The 20,173-nt window shown below is 27.1% G+C and overlaps 2 protein-coding genes across 4 annotated transcripts in view; one reads left to right on the top strand and one right to left on the bottom strand.

Annotated features, from left to right (window-relative positions):
* Positions 1 to 20,173, top strand: part of LOC145200522 (M-phase inducer phosphatase 1-like) — a 32,061-nt gene that overhangs the window by 339 nt on the left and 11,549 nt on the right. The window lies entirely within an intron of this gene.
* Positions 127 to 19,527, bottom strand: LOC145200506 (uncharacterized). Of its 3 annotated transcripts, XM_090081414.1 has the most exons (31): positions 18,553 to 19,527; positions 16,403 to 16,968; positions 15,986 to 16,298; positions 15,670 to 15,874; positions 15,424 to 15,476; positions 14,672 to 14,719; positions 14,516 to 14,590; positions 14,304 to 14,417; positions 12,710 to 12,885; positions 12,400 to 12,495; positions 12,185 to 12,320; positions 11,968 to 12,048; positions 11,489 to 11,788; positions 11,242 to 11,321; positions 8,716 to 8,875; positions 8,409 to 8,472; positions 7,415 to 7,500; positions 7,026 to 7,122; positions 6,687 to 6,874; positions 6,477 to 6,574; positions 6,184 to 6,279; positions 5,986 to 6,058; positions 5,718 to 5,804; positions 5,462 to 5,548; positions 5,133 to 5,249; positions 3,282 to 3,344; positions 2,846 to 3,034; positions 2,503 to 2,591; positions 2,288 to 2,365; positions 873 to 934; positions 683 to 794 (listed from the first exon to the last, which is right to left on the bottom strand). In XM_090081414.1, exons 1-30 carry the CDS (start codon positions 19,018 to 19,020, stop codon positions 874 to 876), a joined length of 4,344 nt encoding a protein of 1,447 aa, XP_089937540.1. In that variant the 5' UTR covers positions 19,021 to 19,527; the 3' UTR covers positions 683 to 794; position 873. The 3 variants fall into 3 exon arrangements, 2 of the variants coding, with proteins under 2 accessions (XP_089937539.1, XP_089937540.1); XM_090081413.1 differs by lacking the exon at positions 873 to 934 and having other exon boundaries at positions 127 to 794; XR_016450621.1 differs by lacking the exons at positions 683 to 794; positions 873 to 934; positions 2,288 to 2,365 and having other exon boundaries at positions 6,184 to 6,259.

A 20,173-nucleotide genomic window follows, 5' to 3' on the forward strand; every position in this document is an offset into this window, starting at 1 on the left:
AAAAAAAAAAAAAAAAAAAAAAAGAAAAGAAAAATAACGCGGGAATTAGTTAGGCTAAAAAAGGGTAAAAATGTTTTAAATAGCGTTTTAGCAATATATAACCAGTCAAATAGTAAAATTTTATAGTTTGTTTCTTTTTTTTTAGTTTAAAAAAAATACATACAGTTTATATGTAGAAATATAAAAGTTTATAATTCATAAACAGTATAAATAAAAAATGCCATTACCTACAATACAAATACAATTATATATACAGATATATACAAATATAATAACAATTACCAGGTAGAAACAAAATAATTGTCATTGAATGAAATCAATGAATTTTTTTTTAATGCAAAATCGAAGGAAAAAAAAAAAAATTCGATGTTTACAGCTTTATAAACAGGCTCATCACAATAATTTAACAGCTACAAAAAAAAAAGAGATTGCTTCTACACAAACAAAATATATGAGACGAAATAAAAAATCGCAAAGAAAAAAATCAAGAGCAGGATAAGCATGCTGTGTAAAAATATTGAACGCTTATTGTTGATAGAGCAAGTGTAAAAAAGCAAACAAAGAAGATTCAAAATATATAAAATGACTTTTTTAAAATCAATACAAAAGATCAAAAGACAAAGTTTTCGTATTTTAGTTTTCATTAATTTAAAAGAGAACATTTTTGTTTATTTAGAACTTATTTTTCCTTTTTCTGTCTGGACGTACGAGAGTTCATCCCTTTTTTCAATTTCCGAGGGGGTACTTTATTATGCTCTTCCGTTTCATGGTTAAAAATTTGTTTATCAGTTGAGCTAAACGAAAGTAACATGAAATATCCGTGAAATTCTCAAGAGAAAATAAGCTGGAAGGGAAATAAGGGTTATGATTACCTCATACTGGAGGTTGGGGTAAACTTTTATAGACTTGCTTATTGAGGAGTGAATCAGCCAGTCTGATCATAAAATAATAAGGAACAGCACATTAGAATTTGTCACCAATTTATTTTTATTGTAAGTATTAGAATTTTATAAATGTAATTGCAGCCATTTTACATTCCTTCTTCATTTTTCTGAACTTTATCACATAACTGCGCTATAGTTCGATCAGCTTTTACAAAACAGATTTTCCAAAGATTTTAAAAATTTCTTTCCATTTATATTCCAATTTTTGTATTGTTCTGTCATATAACTTCTCTTTAATAGCGCTCGATCGGATGGATTTCGGAGTTATTGGGAGGATTCATGTCCACGGGCATAAAATTAATGTTATCTTTATAAAAAAAATTGGCTTTGGGGCGCTTATATAGACATTCCTTTGAGTAAATTTCGACTCTAATAGCTCTAGTAGCAATGAAATATTTGCTCTTATTTCCATATGACGAATAGCATGCCAAAATAAGTATATCCCTGGGAGTTCCTTGCAAGAAAGTTAAATGTGTTGAGGACAGCTTTAGATGACTTTTTGTTACAAAAATTTTAACTAGGAAGTGCTTTGAACTTTTTTTTTTACATAGATTTCCTTATTCTTAAGACACACAACTCCTCAATATAAAACTAAGATACTAATACAACCTATACTTTTTTATTTACCTGCCTCAATTTTAAGTTGTGTACAACAAAATTTCTTAGTTCAATCACAACCATGATTATTCAAGGTCTGTAACACTTTCTGCTTCAGTAGTGGATCTACCTAAGGATGACTGTATCTAAATAATGTTTAACCATGCACAAGTTATCTTACTTTACCTAGCTAAATTTTCAAGCTTTTGTGCAGTGAATCGAGAATCTTGTAAGATTATGTAAAGATTTCCCCCATAAATTTTCTTGTTTTGACATTTTGAAATAAAAAACATATACACTATCAATCAATCAAAAATAAAAACTTACTATACTTAAGTTTACATAGTTTTATTATTAGTTATTGCGCTTTCATGTTGAAAGTATATAAAAGTTTTTTTATGTAAATATTGGTGTCCTTTTGACAAAACCTCTTGTCCTTTTAAAATTTAATTTAGCTATTGTTAATTAACTAATATTTTTTATGCTTCTTAGAATTCAATTTGAAAAAACGTGACAATTAGAATATTCACATTAAAGATGGGAGTCTAAAAGAAAAGCATGTTGATGGGTAGTGAATTTCTGTTAAGGAAAAACTTTTAAAACAACATTTCAGTGACAAAATCTAATGTGTCTTGCAACTAGAGCCATTTTGCTTTTATAATGCCTTAGCGAAAAAAACAAACAAAACAAAACAATAATGTTGTTTGGTAAGCAAAACAATTTATTAGTGAGGAACAAAAAAGCACCTGTAAAGCTCATCCCATCTCAAGTCAAGTAAAGGACCATAATTACTTTTATAAAAGGCATTTAGTTTATTTTCAGATCTAAATAAAATGAAATTTTAAAAACAAAACTTTCTGTTACATCTGGTATACTTTACAAAATCTAATTTAGGATTTTAAAAAAGTTAAAAACTGAAGTTTAAAAAAGTTTACAAAGTGAAAATATTAAAATTTCTTACAAAACATTAGCAAGTTCTCTAAGCAACAAAACCATGTCTAACTCTTCAACCAAATGATTGGAATGCAAGAAATTGATAAAATTGAAGTGCTAAAATACAATCAACAACATAAAAACATGAACACATCTTATTGCAACTTAAAATGACAGAAAATAACAGAAAAGTAGATCTGTTAAAAACATATCTTATAATAAAAAGGTGTCATACTTACAATTTATGCATAAACAGATTGTTTATTGAAGAAAACAAACATAAATAAAAAATTCTGTTTGCTAGCAGATATTAAAAATAAAAACTGATACTAACAAATAAAGTATATTAGCAACTGGTTTATAAAACTAACCTCAAAAATAAGTTTTTCATAGCAAATCACTTTTCGCTCTTTAAACTGGTGATGCAACCCAAGATGATAGAGATGTTCAGTGATTTCATCTTGATGAAATGAAATATCTGAAAGCAATTGACCTGGTACTGGGGAATGAAATAGCGAGCAAAATGATAGAAAACTTTGTAAATCTGATTTGAGTGAATTCTAAAAAGAGCCATAACATAAAAAATACTATTAAAAGATGGGGAAAGAAGTAGCAACATTTTTAATATGAAATGTGGAATTAAAAATTAATTCTAAAATTTGAAGAAACTAATTTAAAAATAGTCCATAATAAAAAAAAGTCCATCATAAAAAATTAGCTAAAAAATAAATCATAAAGAATAAATTAAATAACAAAGTTTCACCTTGTATAAAAAGTTGGAAAAAAAAAAAAAAAAAAAAATCTAACCATGATTTCTTTGACATCAGAATCTGCATTTGTATAACTATTTTTTAAAACTTTAACAATGCTCTAAAGAAAAGCATGTTGTAAAGATATTTTCATGCTAATCTATTTTGCGTAAGAACTTTTCCTTTACATCATTAACATTAATCTCTTAAATAAACTGGAAAAAAAGGTGTTTACTAAAAAGTAATCAGACTTAATCCATTCTCAACAAATATAAATGTTTTTAAATAAAATTTCAAATCAATTTGTTTATCAGACTTTTCAGCCATCAGTCATTAAATTTAACCTCCTTTGAAAGAGGTTTATTAGCTGTATGCTAATCATAACTTAATCTTTGGTTTGGTTAAATTGTAGGAAGAAAAACATCATTAGATAGAATGTCACAAATGTTTAAGCCTTAAATAGGAATAAAAATGACAGCCTTACAGGCTATTTTTTTTCAATTTGTATTGCTGCAGTCTTCTTTGTAACACCCACCAAAGGCTAGTACCCGCTTCATCCTATTTTTACAACGGTTACATAAATCAGATACACATCTACACCAAATAGCTTTCAATAAATTTGGTGGTACAAATTGCACATCTGGACGGACAATGTAACATTTTACCTTGACCATGAACCAAAAAATAGAAAATTATCCTTGATCTTAACTTAAATTTTTAAATGAACACACTAATGATACAATAACAGTTCATACATCAGTGTCATCATCACCAACAATAAACTTGCAACATTCTTTGCTTGATCTAAAGATAACTTCTGTGTTATTACCTTCATTAGATTTTCCAAAATAGATAATTCTTGCCCATTTTTTCTCAGAGTGCTCTGTTAATTGTGAAATCAGTTCTGTTTTAATGTGCAAATTTGACAAAAAAAAAAGATACTTTAATTATGGTACTCATTCTCATTCTTAATAATGATAATCTGTGAAGATCTTAACATAGTCAACTTCAATTTGAACGCCAAAAGAGCAATTAAAACCAGCGTACAAATAAGTAATTAATTTCAATACTTTGTAATATAAATACAATTATCATAAGAATTATATTCATTTATATTTATACCATAAATAACCTTTTCAACCTCATTAACATTTTGAAGTCTCTCTTTGTCAAGCTTAATGTTTGTCAAATTTATCACAACATATATAGTATAAATCATGATCAAGTTCTTAAAAACAATATTTCACTATAAAAATAAAGTTTCAAATAAAAATCTCTAGCATCTGACTCTACAAGAGAATTTCACTGCAAACAAATAATCAATGTAAATGAATTTGTAGTTGCTAGAAGAAAATGTCTCCAATAACTCAAGAAAAATTTTGAATTCTCATGTGTCATATCTAAAATGGCAAGTAATACACCTACTAAAAATTGGACTTTCTGATCAAGAAATATTAAATAAACTCCTAATAGTGTAAAGTATAGGCTATCTGCAAAACTTGAAACCAAGTTGCTCATCTGATTGGCATTTTATTTAAAAGGAGTTTCAAAAGGTTTCTTTGCTCTGAGGCGTCCTTGTACTCAATAAATGTTTATTTAAATAAGTTTATTATGGAGAAACTTACTCATTTAACAGTAAAAGCAATGAAAATCTTCTCTGGCCTTACCTAGCAAAAAGCCTTGATCAACTTTAAATATTTCTGTAGTGGATGAGAAAGTGGATTTTTATCTTTAGCTTATTTTGTTTTAAATTTTATTATAGCAAACAGAAATAAACTTCATCAAAACCTTATTTTATTTTTTTTTTAAAAATAGATAAAGGAACTATGCTTTATTGAACACTGTACCAAATTTTAAATAACAATACATTACTACTAAGTGAATTTGAATTTGAATAAAACTAACAAACCTGCATAAAAATATTCACATGGGATGCAACTTGCTCATTTTTTGATTGTTGAGCTTCTATTAGAATTCCAATAACGAAGTTTTTTAATGTATCAAACAGGGATTCTTTAGAAGATAGCTAATATGAAAAAAAAAATTTTGATTTGTTAATGGTATGATTTTTAAAACACCTTAATAAAGTTTTTGTTAATGCCTAATTACAGGTAAATAATGCTTTAAAAAAACTTGCATGCTGTCTAATTACATGTAAGTAATGGCTGTATAGAGGGAGAATTTCTAACCTAAATTTTTTTAAACTATGAAACATAAATCAATTCAAAATATTGATACCTCTAGATTGGTAGTGATTCCAGACAAAGTGTTCTTTTTGTATAAGTTTACAAGTATATTGTCACTATCATATGAATATTCTTTCATCTTTTATGTATAAAAAAAAAAAAATTTTTAAGTATATTGTCACTATCATATGAATAATCTTTTATCTTTTAAGTAATAATAATAATAATAAAAAAATTTTTTTTGGCAAAGTACATTTATAAAAAAGTTATAAGAACTTTTAAAAACTAAAAAAGCAACTATATTTTACCTCAATAGAATGAAACATGCTATCAACTGATTGAATGATGCACCCCAACATCTCTTTGAAGTTTCTTTTTAACCAAACATGATTGTTCTAAATCAAAACATAGTTGTTCTAAATTCAACGACATGATACTTTAAAACTCAAAAAATTTAATTCTGAAGATAATAATGGGAAAAATGAAGAACCAGCAGCAGTACAAAAGGAAGAATGAACTCATTATGAAACAGAAGAATTTTATTAATCAATTGAGTGTCTAAAACAAGTAACTGACCTTTTCATGTTCAATTATGCTATGAATATTTTCTTTAATATTTATTGCTTTGATGCAATCAATGCTGGAAAATCTTAAAAGTTAATAAACAAATATAATAAAATAACATATTATTTAAAACCAAGTTATGTAGCCCTTTTTGTTAACCATCCATGAGACAAAAGAAATTTATTTGTTGTACAGGATATGAAAACTCACTTATTTATGATTGTAGACAATGTAGTTAAAGCAGAATGTGACCAAAAACTCTCCCATGATCCCCAAGGTACAGGACCTGAACAATATATTGTGGATCTAAAGAGTTTTATATAACCATCATTATTATATGAAAAGAAATTATCATAGTTAAAAAAAGTGAACCATGAATTGTATATTGTATATTGGTATTTTTTATTGCAACTGCTATTGTTAGCAATTATATCTATCAAACAGTAGAAAATTATTTCACACTTAAATACATTATCACAAATTAAATTAAAAGCACTGCGTACTTGACCAAAATTTTAGTAAGTATAACTGTTGTTGGTAATGTTGATTTGATTGAAGGCAGTTTCTGCAATGATGCACTATGTAGGTGCACAATATGTTTCTAGCAATTAAACTTATATATAGAAATATTACCAATTATGGATACAGAAAAAGGTTTACTAGAAACTTTAGAAAATGCATGATAAAGCAACAGAGCTGATGTTAATGCTTACCTCAACTTGTGAGCAGAAAACTCTGTTTGTCGAGGAAATTTCATCGAACAATTCACAAAACTCTTTTTTCAAATATTGGATAAGATCTTGAAAAAAATCTTTTTTAAACCTTAGAGTATCCCAATCTTCTTCTTGGAAACTTTTTTCATTATAGTCTACAATATGAGCTTCATCCATTAACATACCCTCTATGAAATAAAATACATTTAAATAAAATATATAACAAGAGAGATTGCTGCAGTACCTATTTTATTCAAATAACAAATACTAAAGAACCAATTTTGAATATAACCTTTGAGTAAAGGAAAAATTAATAAGGAGTAAACTAAAAGAACATACGAGCAAGGTTCTGAGAAAGCACATTTAAACGAGTTATAAAAATATTCATTGTATCTTGAAGGAATTCAACCAATAAGTTATTTAGCTCAAACATACTCTACAAAAAGTAAAATTTTATATACACATAGATACATAGATAGATAGATAAAAACATACATACATACATACATACATACATACATACATACATACATACATACATACATACATAAATATATATATATATATATATATTTATGTATGTATGTATGTATGTATACATATATATATACATATATATATATATATATATATATATATATATATATATATATATATATATATATATATATATATATATATATATCATATTAGTAAGAAAAAGACTTTTTACTTTTTAGAAAACTTACAAAATGAAAATTATTATCATTTTCTTTCATTGACTGAATGACTTGTACAACACTTTTTAAGCAATTCTTTGTATTCTCAACGAATTCTGTGTTAAAAGTTTTTTAAATGTTTATACAAGTTACATGTGATGTTAAAAAGTAGTGTTTTATGTAAAAGGTGATCCAATATGAGTGCTTGATTTAATGTTTGCACCAATCATTTTTAATCTAGTGATAAGTAATTATGAAATCCTATGTATTTCTGTGGTCAAAATTCACAAAAATGGGAAAGGTTTTGCTGAAACAGCTTGGAAACTTTAAAAAATCATTGCTAAAATTAATGATCCAAATGTGTCTCAAATTCAAAGATTAATTTAAAAACTTGAGGAAACTAAACAATATGAAAACTCATGTCACACTGAAATGAGTATTTACTTGAAAACTGTAATTGAATTGGATAAAAGGAAATTCTCTTTACAAACTGACTGAATTGTAGAACTCAAATGCAGTTTCTAAACTGTGCTTCAGGAATTTTTTTTGAAAGATCTGGATCTGCACGCTTACATGGCAGACCCAAAGACTTACACGAGCAGACCGTTTAAAGTGAGGAGATAATTTTGCAAACAGCTATTTGTTATTGATGAAACATACTTTTAACTTAATGAGTGCATAAACAAAGTTATCAAGGTTGGGTTGAGTGTCAGCAGAGAGGTGGTGCACATTTGTATGACACTATATCTCATAAATAATTGCAATATTGTACTTTAAAACTGACTAAATATATTATGATGAAAATAAGTTATGCATTAAATTCAAAAACTAAACCCAGTACTCATATTGGGAACACCCTAAATTATCTATAAAAACAATTACATAGGAGTAAATCTTAGATAAGAATAAGATTAAAACATGTAGAAAAAAACAATAACACATTTTTAAAAAGATATCAACTTTTTTAAATTCTTTTTAAAATTTATTCCTGACACATTTACAACTATGAAATAGAAAGTTTTACCGGCTTCAGAAAATGATACTATTGATGCCCATAATGAATCCAAAGATTTAACATGATCTTCAAGCTTGCAAGGCCAAAGGAAAATCATAAAATGCCATGGTAAAAAGTTATCATACAAATAACAAATAATATAAGAGATTTGAAAAAGCATAACAAATATGACTTATATTATTAACTTACTAAAAATTGCACCATATTTAGATATTGAAGGTAAAGTAATTAAGTGATGAAAATGTAATAGCTGAACGTTTTGTATAAATACTATAATTCAAAATATCTCAGTAAGAAATTAGTTTTATTAGCTTACCAATGTGTCTCTTTGATGTAGATAGCTCAATAAATGTTTTTTCTCAAACTTTTCCACCAGAATGTATCTTTGGTTTTTAAAGTAACTATCAACATGCTTTAGTTCTTCTACAAAAACTTCTTTAAACTTTGTTGAAAGGCATTGAGAAATATATCGTTTTCTATATTATAAAAGTTGGAGGGGGGAAATATACACAGCATGCAATAGCTTGGGCAAGATGCACTCTTTTTAAGTTTTTTTTGTTACATCTTTTTTTCTTTGTCCAATTTAGCTGAGAGTTTCAAAGGAGTTTAACATTAAAAGTATTAAATTGTGCAAAAAAAAAAATCTGTTATTTTATTTCCATTAGGGCTCTCTTTTCTAGTTGTTTTCAGAATAAATTGACACAACATAGCTTTAACTTAGTTGATAACATAACTTATTTTTGTAGCAACTCTTGTCTTCAAACTAACAATCCTTCACAACTAAACAAACTAAAGACCTTAGCACATGAAAATGAGGTCTTGTAAGAATTTTTTGTTGGTAAAAACAGCTCTAATAATCAAATGTTTCACAGGAAAAATTGGCTTTTTGTTAATTTCCATATTCATCAATTTAAAGAAAAGATATTTCAAAGAAAATATAAATTGAAAGTAACAAAACAATGTTTGAAGAAAGGTAAATGATTGGTTAAGTTAAATTGGTAAATAATTCTTTTTAAATACTTCTTAAAGTATTTAAAAAGAATCAGTTTTTATATCAAATTCTTGTTAAGATTTCAATTTAATAGGACAAAAAAGAAAAAAAGATTTAACAAAAAAAAATTAAAATAAAAAATAATCATTTCCAAATCTTTACATGTCACTTTATATACATAAAAAGATTAGTGACATGAGGACAAATAAACAAGATTTTTTTTCATTCTAAGAATGTTTAGTAGACTATTATTAGCATAAAATATATATGTGATTTCTTCTATTTGAATTTAAAACAAAGGACTTCATACTAGTGTGCAGTAGAATTATCTAAATAAAAACCTTTTACTGTGTGTCCAGAAAGCTTATATGAGGGCAAATTTTTTATGACATCAGTCAAATCAATTTTTGATTTATTTTATCTATCCAATATTCTCTGAAAAAAAGTTTCCTCTGAAAATGATAACATTTGTTATTTATAAATTATATTACAGCCAACTAAAAGATTTTTCATGAGACAGGCAAAATTTTGACCTAATGGGCAAGAAAAGTACCCCTAATAGTATTAAATAGCAAATTTTTGGTTTCAATAAACAAGAAAACCAATGTTGCTATAGCAATATTAGTTGGTGTTTCAGTGGGCTTTGTTCAAAATAGATTAAAAAAGTTTGAAGAAACTGAGACAATCAAAGATTCTCCAGGATCTGGAAGGTCTTTAATGTTAACTGAAAGAAATAAAAATGTCATTTTTTGCACGGTCCTATCAAATCCTAGGATAAGCATTTGTAATCTAACCAGAGAATTCAATGATTCTTTAAAGAATTTTAAAATAGGCAAAGAAACAGTGAGGAAGGTTTTACTCAATAAAGGCATAGGATCAAATATCAGCATTAAAAAATATCTTTTGACTGTAAAAGACTGTTTAAAACAATTGAAATGGTGTTTAAAACAATTGAAATGGCGAATTTTGAATTACTTAAATGCAAAGGAAAGATGTATATCAAAAGATACAAACATGAGAATTATTTATCTTCCTATGTTATACCAAGAATATAAGGAGGCAGAGACTGAAATATGGGGATGTATTTCTCAAAAATGTCCAGGTCTCAGCAATATATACATCTGAAGAATCAATCAATATAGCTACAAAGATACTCTTGAAAAGTGTTTAAAACAGTCAGCTATATTGTTTTATGGAAGAAGCAGAAATTGGATATTTCAGAAGAATTGCGCCAAAGCTCATACTGCTCATTTAATTCAAGACTGCTTCAATGAAAAAGGCTAAAAAGCTATTCTTTGTTGTGATCAGTTGCCTGATTTAAATCCTATTGAGCATTTAAGGAGCTGTATCGACAGAAAACTTGCCATATATAAGATAATTTTATTTGAAAATCTTAAACAACATTTATCAGAGATTTGGGCAGAATTGTCAAAGAATTATTGCACAATATTGTTTGAACCCATGCCTCATAGCACCCAATTAAGTATAAAAGCAAAAGGAGGTTATTTTAAATATTAATTTATAATTTTTATGTAAGATTTTTGAGTTAATTCAATTTGTCAGTTTTTGTAAAACCTATTTAATAGTTATATTTTGCCCTTGTATTTATATATATAAAAATTTGTAAAATTCAATTACAAAATTTGTTAATTTGTTAATTAAAGCTTGATAAAGATTATTTTAAAAAGAATTTTAAAAAATCTTTTGTTTTGACAATTTTAACATAAAAAAACTAGACCACTATCATGAAATCTTTGCCCTCATATAAACTTTCTAGACACACTGTATATGGATAGTACCATTTTATAGACACTCCATTATTTAATCAAAACTGTAAGTGTCAAAACCAACCTTATCAGCATATCCAGTTGCTTAAAAACAATATGCTTGACCCATGGAGTGAATAAAGATATAAACTCTTCAAGAAAAGCCTTTAAGTACAACATAAATATAAACATCTCGATTTTAAATATACATGTATAATTTATCAATTGTATCAAAAAAAAGAATTTACTTTTAAACTATGTTTATTTATCTTCAAATAATCTTTTTAAAAACTTTTTATCGCAAAAGCAATTCTATATTAAATATGACTTACCAAAAACATTGAATGTGATAAACTTGCAAAAGAACTGCTTATATAGCATCCATTAGCGTCAAGGAGACATTCAAAAACCAACTTATCGCACAGTAACTTAAACATATCATTCAAGTCTTCTCTGTACTTTTTACATTTATTTTTGTGACCTTCAATTAAGGCATTATTTTCCAGTTGAATGGTTTTTGGTTTACCAGTAATCTTTTGGTCAAGTATTGGAATAGAAATAAAACGCAAATTATCTTCAAATATAGATAGCCCCTGTTTGTATGAATAAAGAATAATTTCTGCAATCAATTCCTAAAGGCAAAGAAATATAAGTATTATTTTGTACTTTACAACAAAAACATATCAACCAAAGAATATATCAATTTTTTTTCACATATTCTAAAAAATGAGTATTTAACAAGCTTATGAACAAAAAAATACAAAGTCCAAATTGTAAAGAAAAAAAAAGAGAATAAATGTTTGTTACTCACATGTTCATTTTTACCATTCAAACAACTAACTTTTAAATGATTTTGTAGTGTTGATAACAGTATGTCAACTGAATGTATTGCCTTTTTTCAGAAAACATAAAATGGTTATTTAAATAACTTAATAACCCTCTCAATGTAATAATAATAAAAAACCATTTGCTTGAATTCAACATCTTTAAGTAAAGATTGGACAAACTAATTGGAAAATATATTTTACATTTAGTAGTACTTCATCTGTGATATCTTTCATATCATGCATTTTTTGAAGAGATGTCTTTATTGCATTAATCCAAAGCTGTTGAAAAGTGCTTAGTAGAAATTTATGTAGCAACTCATGTTCCTTTTCTACAATCCTGAAAACGATATGCTTGAGCAAATAAATGCTTACATACACATTTATTTTGTAAAATTTATTATTTGCTAAAAACATACTTAGGCACTTTGAAAATTTGCTCTTTTTCTTTGTGCATTAATGCTGATCTCCATAAGTCTTCATCTTTAAACTCAGGTTCATGAGCCACTGAGATGCTGAAAAAAGTAGTAATATGAAATGTAGTTATAAATCTTTTTTTTGAATTTATTCTTTAAATAGTTAAAAAAATTTATTTGTTAATACAATTTTTTTTACAAAAATTCCATCTTCTTCTTTGATACTTACTTCTACTAAGTTTTTAAGCAAGATACAATAAAAAGTATTTTGACCAAACTTAAGCAAGTTACATAACAATTAGAAAAAGTTCACCTTTTTTTTGACCAAAATTTCAGCTTGGATAGAAATGATTTCTTTGGAAGTACTTTTGGTGAATCAGTATCAAAACTTGGATAAAATACATTTTCAGTTGAGAGTATATTTGCATTATTCTGGTGCTGGCCACTTTCAAAATCAGCTATGTTAACTTCATTTTTTTGCAAAATATACTAACAAAAAAATCAAGTTATTGTAAATAAATAGCAAAACTTTCATCGCCATCACCATCACCATCACCATCACCATCACCATCACCATCACCATCACCATCACCATCACCATCACCATCACCATCACCATCACCATCACCATCACCATCACCATCACCATCACCATCACCATCACCATCACCATCACCATCACCATCACCATCACCATCACCATCACCATCACCATCACCATCACCATCACCATCACCATCACCATCACCATCACCATCACCATCACCATCACCATCACCATCACCATCACCATCACCATCACCATCACCATCACCATCACCATCACCATCACCATCACCATCACCATCACCATCACCATCACCATCACCATCACCATCACCATCACCATCACCATCACCATCACCATCACCATCACCATCACCATCACCATCACCATCACCATCACCATCACCATCACCATCACCATCACCATCACCATCACCATCACCATCACCATCACCATCACCATCACCATCACCATCACCATCACCATCACCATCACCATCACCATCACCATCACCATCACCATCACCATCACCATCACCATCACCATCACCATCACCATCACCATCACCATCACCATCATCATCATCATCATCATCATCATCATCATCATCATCATCATCATCATCATCATCATCATCATCATCATCATCATCATCATCATCATCATCATCATCATCATCATCATCATCATCATCATCATCATCATCATCATCATCATCATCATCATCATCATCATCATCATCATCATCATCATCATCATCATCATCATCATCATCATCATCATCATCATCATCATCATCATCATCATCATCATCATCATCATCATCATCATCATCATCATCATCATCATCATCATCATCATCATCATCATCATCATCATCATCATCATCATCATCATCATCATCATCATCATCATCATCATCATCATCATCATCATCATCATCATCATCATCATCATCATCATCATCATCATCATCATCATCATCATCATCATCATCATCATCATCATCATCATCATCATCATCATCATCATCATCATCATCATCATCATCATCATCATCATCATCATCATCATCATCATCATCATCATCATCATCATCATCATCATCATCATCATCATCATCATCATCATCATCATCATCATCATCATCATCATCATCATCATCATCATCATCATCATCATCATCATCATCATCATCATCATCATCATCATCATCATCATCATCATCATCATCATCATCATCATCATCATCATCATCATCATCATCATCATCATCATCATTATTATTATTATTATTATCATCATCATCATTATTATTATTATTATGAACTTAATATTGGTGCAATATTACACAACTCACTTTTTTTGTAAAGGAATATTTTCTAAAACAGCATACAGTTATGAGAGAACAGAGAACTCCAAACAGAATACCAATAAAAAAACCAAGAAATATAAAGCCATAATTAGGTATTTCCTAAAGAAAATATTTATTTCATTAACCTTAACTTTAGAATGTTTTGGCTTTTTAAAAACCTTTCTAAAAACAACAACATTTTACAAAAATATACTTACATAAGTTCTATATACTACTTTTTTCTTAACTACAACTGTTTCAGATTCTTGTGGACCGATGAGAGGACTATAAATCTGAAACAAAAAGAAAAATTTTTGAGCAGTTTAAAAATCAAATGCAAAATATTTTATTATGCAAACAAATTTACTGCTCACTTGTTGACTTTTCCAAAACAAAGAAACCTTTTGGTCACAGGAATCACTCTAAAAACAAAAAAGCATAAAATGTGCGCAGTAAATAAAAAAAGGGCAACAAAACTACAATATTATATTTGCTATCTGACTAAAATCATTCATCAAATGCTTAAAAGACTCTCAGATGTAAGATGCACAACTACTGCATTCCTCTAAAGGCCTGAAGTATTATTTCTCACCCATTAAACATGAGTAAATTTGATTGGACAATTTTAATAATAGAATCTATTGATGATTGTAAAATTACTCCAACAATATCTTTATTTTCAAATCATATTTTTTGTTTAGTTATCATTTACTTCAATATTTTAATTATCTGAAAAAGCATTTTTCATATTTTTATTCTTTCTTAGTATTTACTTGCTTAATATTAACTTAGACTCAGCCTCTGTAAATCATTGGTTTTGAAATTTTTAGGACAAAAGTCAGACAAAAAAAATTAAAAATTTCAATACAAAAAAAGTTGTTTTATTTACATAAAACAACTATTTTTGTATTTGTATATTTGTAAACTAGAATATTCACTATTTATAAGAGCACAATTGGTTTTGATTCAGGAGCTCGAACCAAAAAACAAACCATATAATTTCTTAACCAAACCTCTGATTCGACTGTCACTGCAAGTTATTCAGATTTTATCATCAATAAAAAAAAATTTAAAAAAAATCTTTCATTCAGTTTAAAAAATTTTTTCACAAAGTTACAACACTCACCAAAAGACTTTCATAAAAATATCCACTGATTAAAATCTGTGCTTTCTCTCCAACTAAAACAAATTAAAATTTACTAGCTGTGGCTATTTTTCAGTTTATTAGTTGAAAAAACTTTCAGAAGAAAAGCTTTATGCTTTTCAAAACAGCCATCTTTCCTTAAAAAACAGACAGAAAAACAGAGCTTTTCTGAAAAATAAACCTAATTCCAATTAAATACTGTTAACAGGTTTAAAATGAACTACTTACCTTCCAGTTTTTTTATTTCACCTAATAGAAATTTGTCTGAAAGACTAACTTTTTCAGATAAAGCAAATATTCCAAATGGATCTTTGCTTAGTACAGAAACTCCCATTCCGTTGCACTCATAAATCACTTGAATATCATGAGCGGAATAAGCAGAGGTTGGTGAGTGAGTTATTGAAATATTTGTGAGAAGATTTTTACCTGTAATCTTTAAATAATCAAAACAATTGAAGTTTTCAAACCATAACATACTCAAAAAGATAAATTAATTTCAAATAAATTGATATATAAAAATTAGTTATAAGACAATAGAATTTACCTCAAAAAATTCTTTAACTATCAAATCAGGATTAAAAAATGGTCTAATAACTTTGAAAGTGATAGGTAATCTTCCTATATCAGATTCAATAATCAAATTCATTTCCCTGCCTGGTAAACAATACAAATCATTAGAAAGTTTAAATGTTATGTTCAAAACAAATTCTTCTTCCATTTCTGCATGTATTACTCCAAAGGGAAACATTATCAATGAACTTGATGTATTTGTTTTAAAAGCCTTTTTTAAAACAGAAGAACGAGCCATTAAAAGCCAAATATATGATTGTGGAATATAAATACCAGATAAATCACATCTATAAAAAAATTTACAATAGTCAAATACAGATGTTTATTCAAAATTTCATAATTTTTTAATGAATTTATAGAATGTAAATGGAAAATAATTACTTAAACTCACTTGACATAATTTTCTTTGGTAGAAATAACATGGCTGTCCTTTTTTTCAAATATAGTAATATTGAAAACAAAAAAACTTGGTGGAACTCTATAGATCAGTGTAACATTAACTTCATCACCAGCACTTAAATTCAACAGATTTTGATGTGATAGCCATGTAATATTTGCAGGAGGAATATGAACAGATATTTTTTTTTTACTCTCATAAATACAGAATGGCTGCATGTTTCTAGAATATTTCAATGAAATGTTGATAAAATAATTTAATCCAGGAGTCACCAGCATATTAAAAACCATCAGCCCATTGCATTCAAGACTTGAGCTAAGATTAAATCTATAGGTAATCTGTTTTACACTCATATTTACACTTAATAAATTACCAGCGGTGCAATCAAAATTTTTAAACATTAGAAATTCAGGAAATAGTAAAGTATACTCCATAGAATACAAAGCATCATCATAAAATGGAAACTGCCAACTGAGTTTGATAGGAAATGAAGTATTTTGGTGAAGTATTACATCTAAAGGTGTTATTACAGCAAGAACCTCTGGACAAGAAAAAGAAACCTGAAAAACAATGTCATACTTTGTTTTCACTTAAATTAATTTAAAGTACAGCAGTAACAATATTCTAACAAAAGGAATATACCTAGAGTTTATTTTAAATACTTTTAAGTATATTTCCTAAAAATTTGTTAAGAGATTATGCATATTTCATGAGATTCAAGTATTGTCTTTCTAGCATTATCTTAACAACCGTCTATCGCCTTTTATAAATTGGCATAAATATTTGGGCTTAATAAAAATAACATGATTTAAATTTTTTTTTTTTTAAAACCTTATAAAAAGTAAGTATATTATTTTTTTAAAGGAACATCACTTTAAAAAAACAAGATTTTTTTGAAACATTATTTGTAAAACATCATTTTTCAACAACTGATATGTTAATGAATATAGTAATTTAATATTTTTTCATAATTTCACCAAAAATTTAATAAAAAAAAAAAAAGTGAACAAAATTTTCAATTCATTTGACTCCTTTTTTTTTCACACTGTTAGTTACCATTAACAATTGGTTTGAGACCATTTACTTATTAATCAATATTAATTTTATTTATTTTCTATAAAAAGTGTTGCAATAGAAAAGTAGGAAAATTATCAATTTCTTAAAATTGGTCAAAAATTCTATAACAACTTATAACAAGATAAGTAAGAGCTGATCTAAGGGCAAGTTATAGTGAACTTAAAAGAAGCTTTAACAAAAGCTGTGAAAAACAATGAAAAAAATAATTTTAATAAGAAAAATAAAATGCAGTAAAAAACACTTTACTTAGGAAAAGTATTGATGTAATATCCAACTGTTAGAAAAACAATAGCTTCCCGAGATAGAAAAAAAAAGAAAAAGAAAAAAAGAGTGGTGTAAAGAGAGAACTGCTTGAAAAAATAACGAGTCATAAAATATTCTGATTCAAAAAACAAAAAGTCATTAGGAAAAGAGTTAATATTAAAATTGATTAAAAAAAAAGATGAATAGCTTACAAAAAAGCAAATTGGGGCTATTTTATATAACTTTGCTGTTTTTTGGACCAAATTTACTTTATCGTAATTTGTTATTGTTTTCTTTTTTTTTTTTTTAATTGCTGTTTATCTTATTTGGATGTAAGAACAAGTATGTAGAACAATTTTACTTTCAAATAATAATTTAAAAAATCATGTCAAGATTCTCATTTTGTGGCATTTTAAACAAATAATAAGCAAAACAATTTTAAATAGTCAAAATATTTTGAAACTAGTTAATCTAGATAGCTAATCTAAGATGAAAGGCACCTTTTTTTAAGTGGTAAAAATTAAACATATTTAATACTCTATGTTACTACACATATTCTTTCTTGCTTGAAATTATTCACATGAAGATAACAAAAAGAATAATTTTGAAATCAGGTGAAGTAACTTCAAATAATTTAACACTTTGAAATTTAATTTTGAATATGTCATGATATAAAATATATAACCTCTATGATTCGTTTAGTAACTCTAGAATTTTAAAAGCAAAATAAAAGTTTTTAAAAAAAATTGAGCTTGTAACAAATTTCTATAAATAATAATAATTTAATTTTAGGTAAAAGCTTAAAGAAAAAAGAAAAAACTTACATTTAGTTTAATAATTGAATGGTTGAACAAAACCTCAGCATGATTTTTTATAAGAACTCTCAACTCATCATATAGCATTTCAGTGGAAATTTGAATCCAAGAAAAACTGACATTTATTATTTTAGTGTTAGAAAAAAATACCAAGTCTTTATTTCTCTCTTGCTTTAAAGTAGATAAAAATTGACTATTATTGATTTCCAAATCCATCCAGAAACATGATCTACATATGATAGTAACAGAGACATTGTCAAATGATGTACAAGAAAGGTTAAAAGAAATATCTAAAGCTTGCTTTTCACCAGATTTTGAGATAACTATTGGTTGTTGCTGTAATGTAGAGCCAAATACATTTTTCTTGAAAATAACTGTGTAGGATACATTATTACCCAAATCACAAGGGGATGCATTGTAAAAAATTAGTAATGTTAAACTTGCCTTTAAAATTAACATTTCTTCTTTGTAAAGCATTATTCATACGTAAGTATGTAAAAACATGTTATAATCAATTCAGCAGCTTTTTCAATTTTATACTTAACTAATTTGGATGATATATGCTCAAGCAGTTATAAATATTTAGCTAACTGTTATTTTATGTGAACCATTATTCATTGAAAATGAGTTTTGCTGATCTTCAAATTATGGAGCAACTATTAGTGATCATACTTATATAATTGTTTGCCATATCTACCTGGGTATAAAAAGCTCTCAAGAAATGTTTTCTTTTTAAAAAGAATGTTAAGTAGTTAAAGTATCATTTAATCTTTTGAGAGATTTTAACATGCCAATTTACAACTTCAATTAGTCTTGAATAAGCTGGGAATTGTGTATTATATTGAAACGTATTCAACATGACATTTATATTTTAAAATTACGGGGTGCACCAACTGAAAAACTCAAGGCTTTGAATGGAGAGAAATTAAATCTTAGCATTAGGCGTTTTGTGTTGTTATAGCCGTCCCTATGGAAATAGAATATCGGCTATGGCAATCGAGTTAAATAAATTAGCCTGAATATAAATCTTGCTTCAAGTCTATTTGGCGGTACAGTTCAATTCTAAATCTTTGGAACCGTTTTAACAACTCTTGAGCAATAACGCTTTTTTAATCGAAAACTTGTTTATATTATTTCAGTTTTTTTAAAAGGTTATTTTAATAGTTTTTCATAACTAGAAAGTATAGTTTTCGTTTTGTATATAAATAAGCTATAATAATAGAGTGAGGCTATATTTCTAAAAATCTTTCTTATGTCATGAACAGGTATTTTTTTAAAAAAAAAACTCTAACTAAAACTAACATTAAATATCGATTACCTTACCCAGGCAAATAAGCCAGACATAAAACAATATAAAGTATTTAATAAAAAGTTATTCGAAAAAGAGCGCTCTCTTATAAGATAAAAGTATATATAAAATGTGTTTTTTTTTTTTTATAGATCTATGTATCTGCAATATTTTTTATACATTTTATAGATTTAAGTAAAACCAGGTGGAGATTTTTATTAAGTTTCATTTAGACTTTTTTGATTGCATATTTTTGATAGTATGGTCAACAAATGGTTTTCAGGCAATGGATGAATCCCTATGTCTTATATATTTGTCTACATGTAGATTTTATACAATTTA

This window comes from Hydra viridissima, unplaced genomic scaffold (assembly GCF_058129835.1).
Source record: "Hydra viridissima isolate aposymbiotic clone 2 unplaced genomic scaffold, HvirCarnegie_v1 scaffold_3, whole genome shotgun sequence".
NCBI classification, from domain to species: domain Eukaryota; kingdom Metazoa; phylum Cnidaria; class Hydrozoa; order Anthoathecata; family Hydridae; genus Hydra; species Hydra viridissima.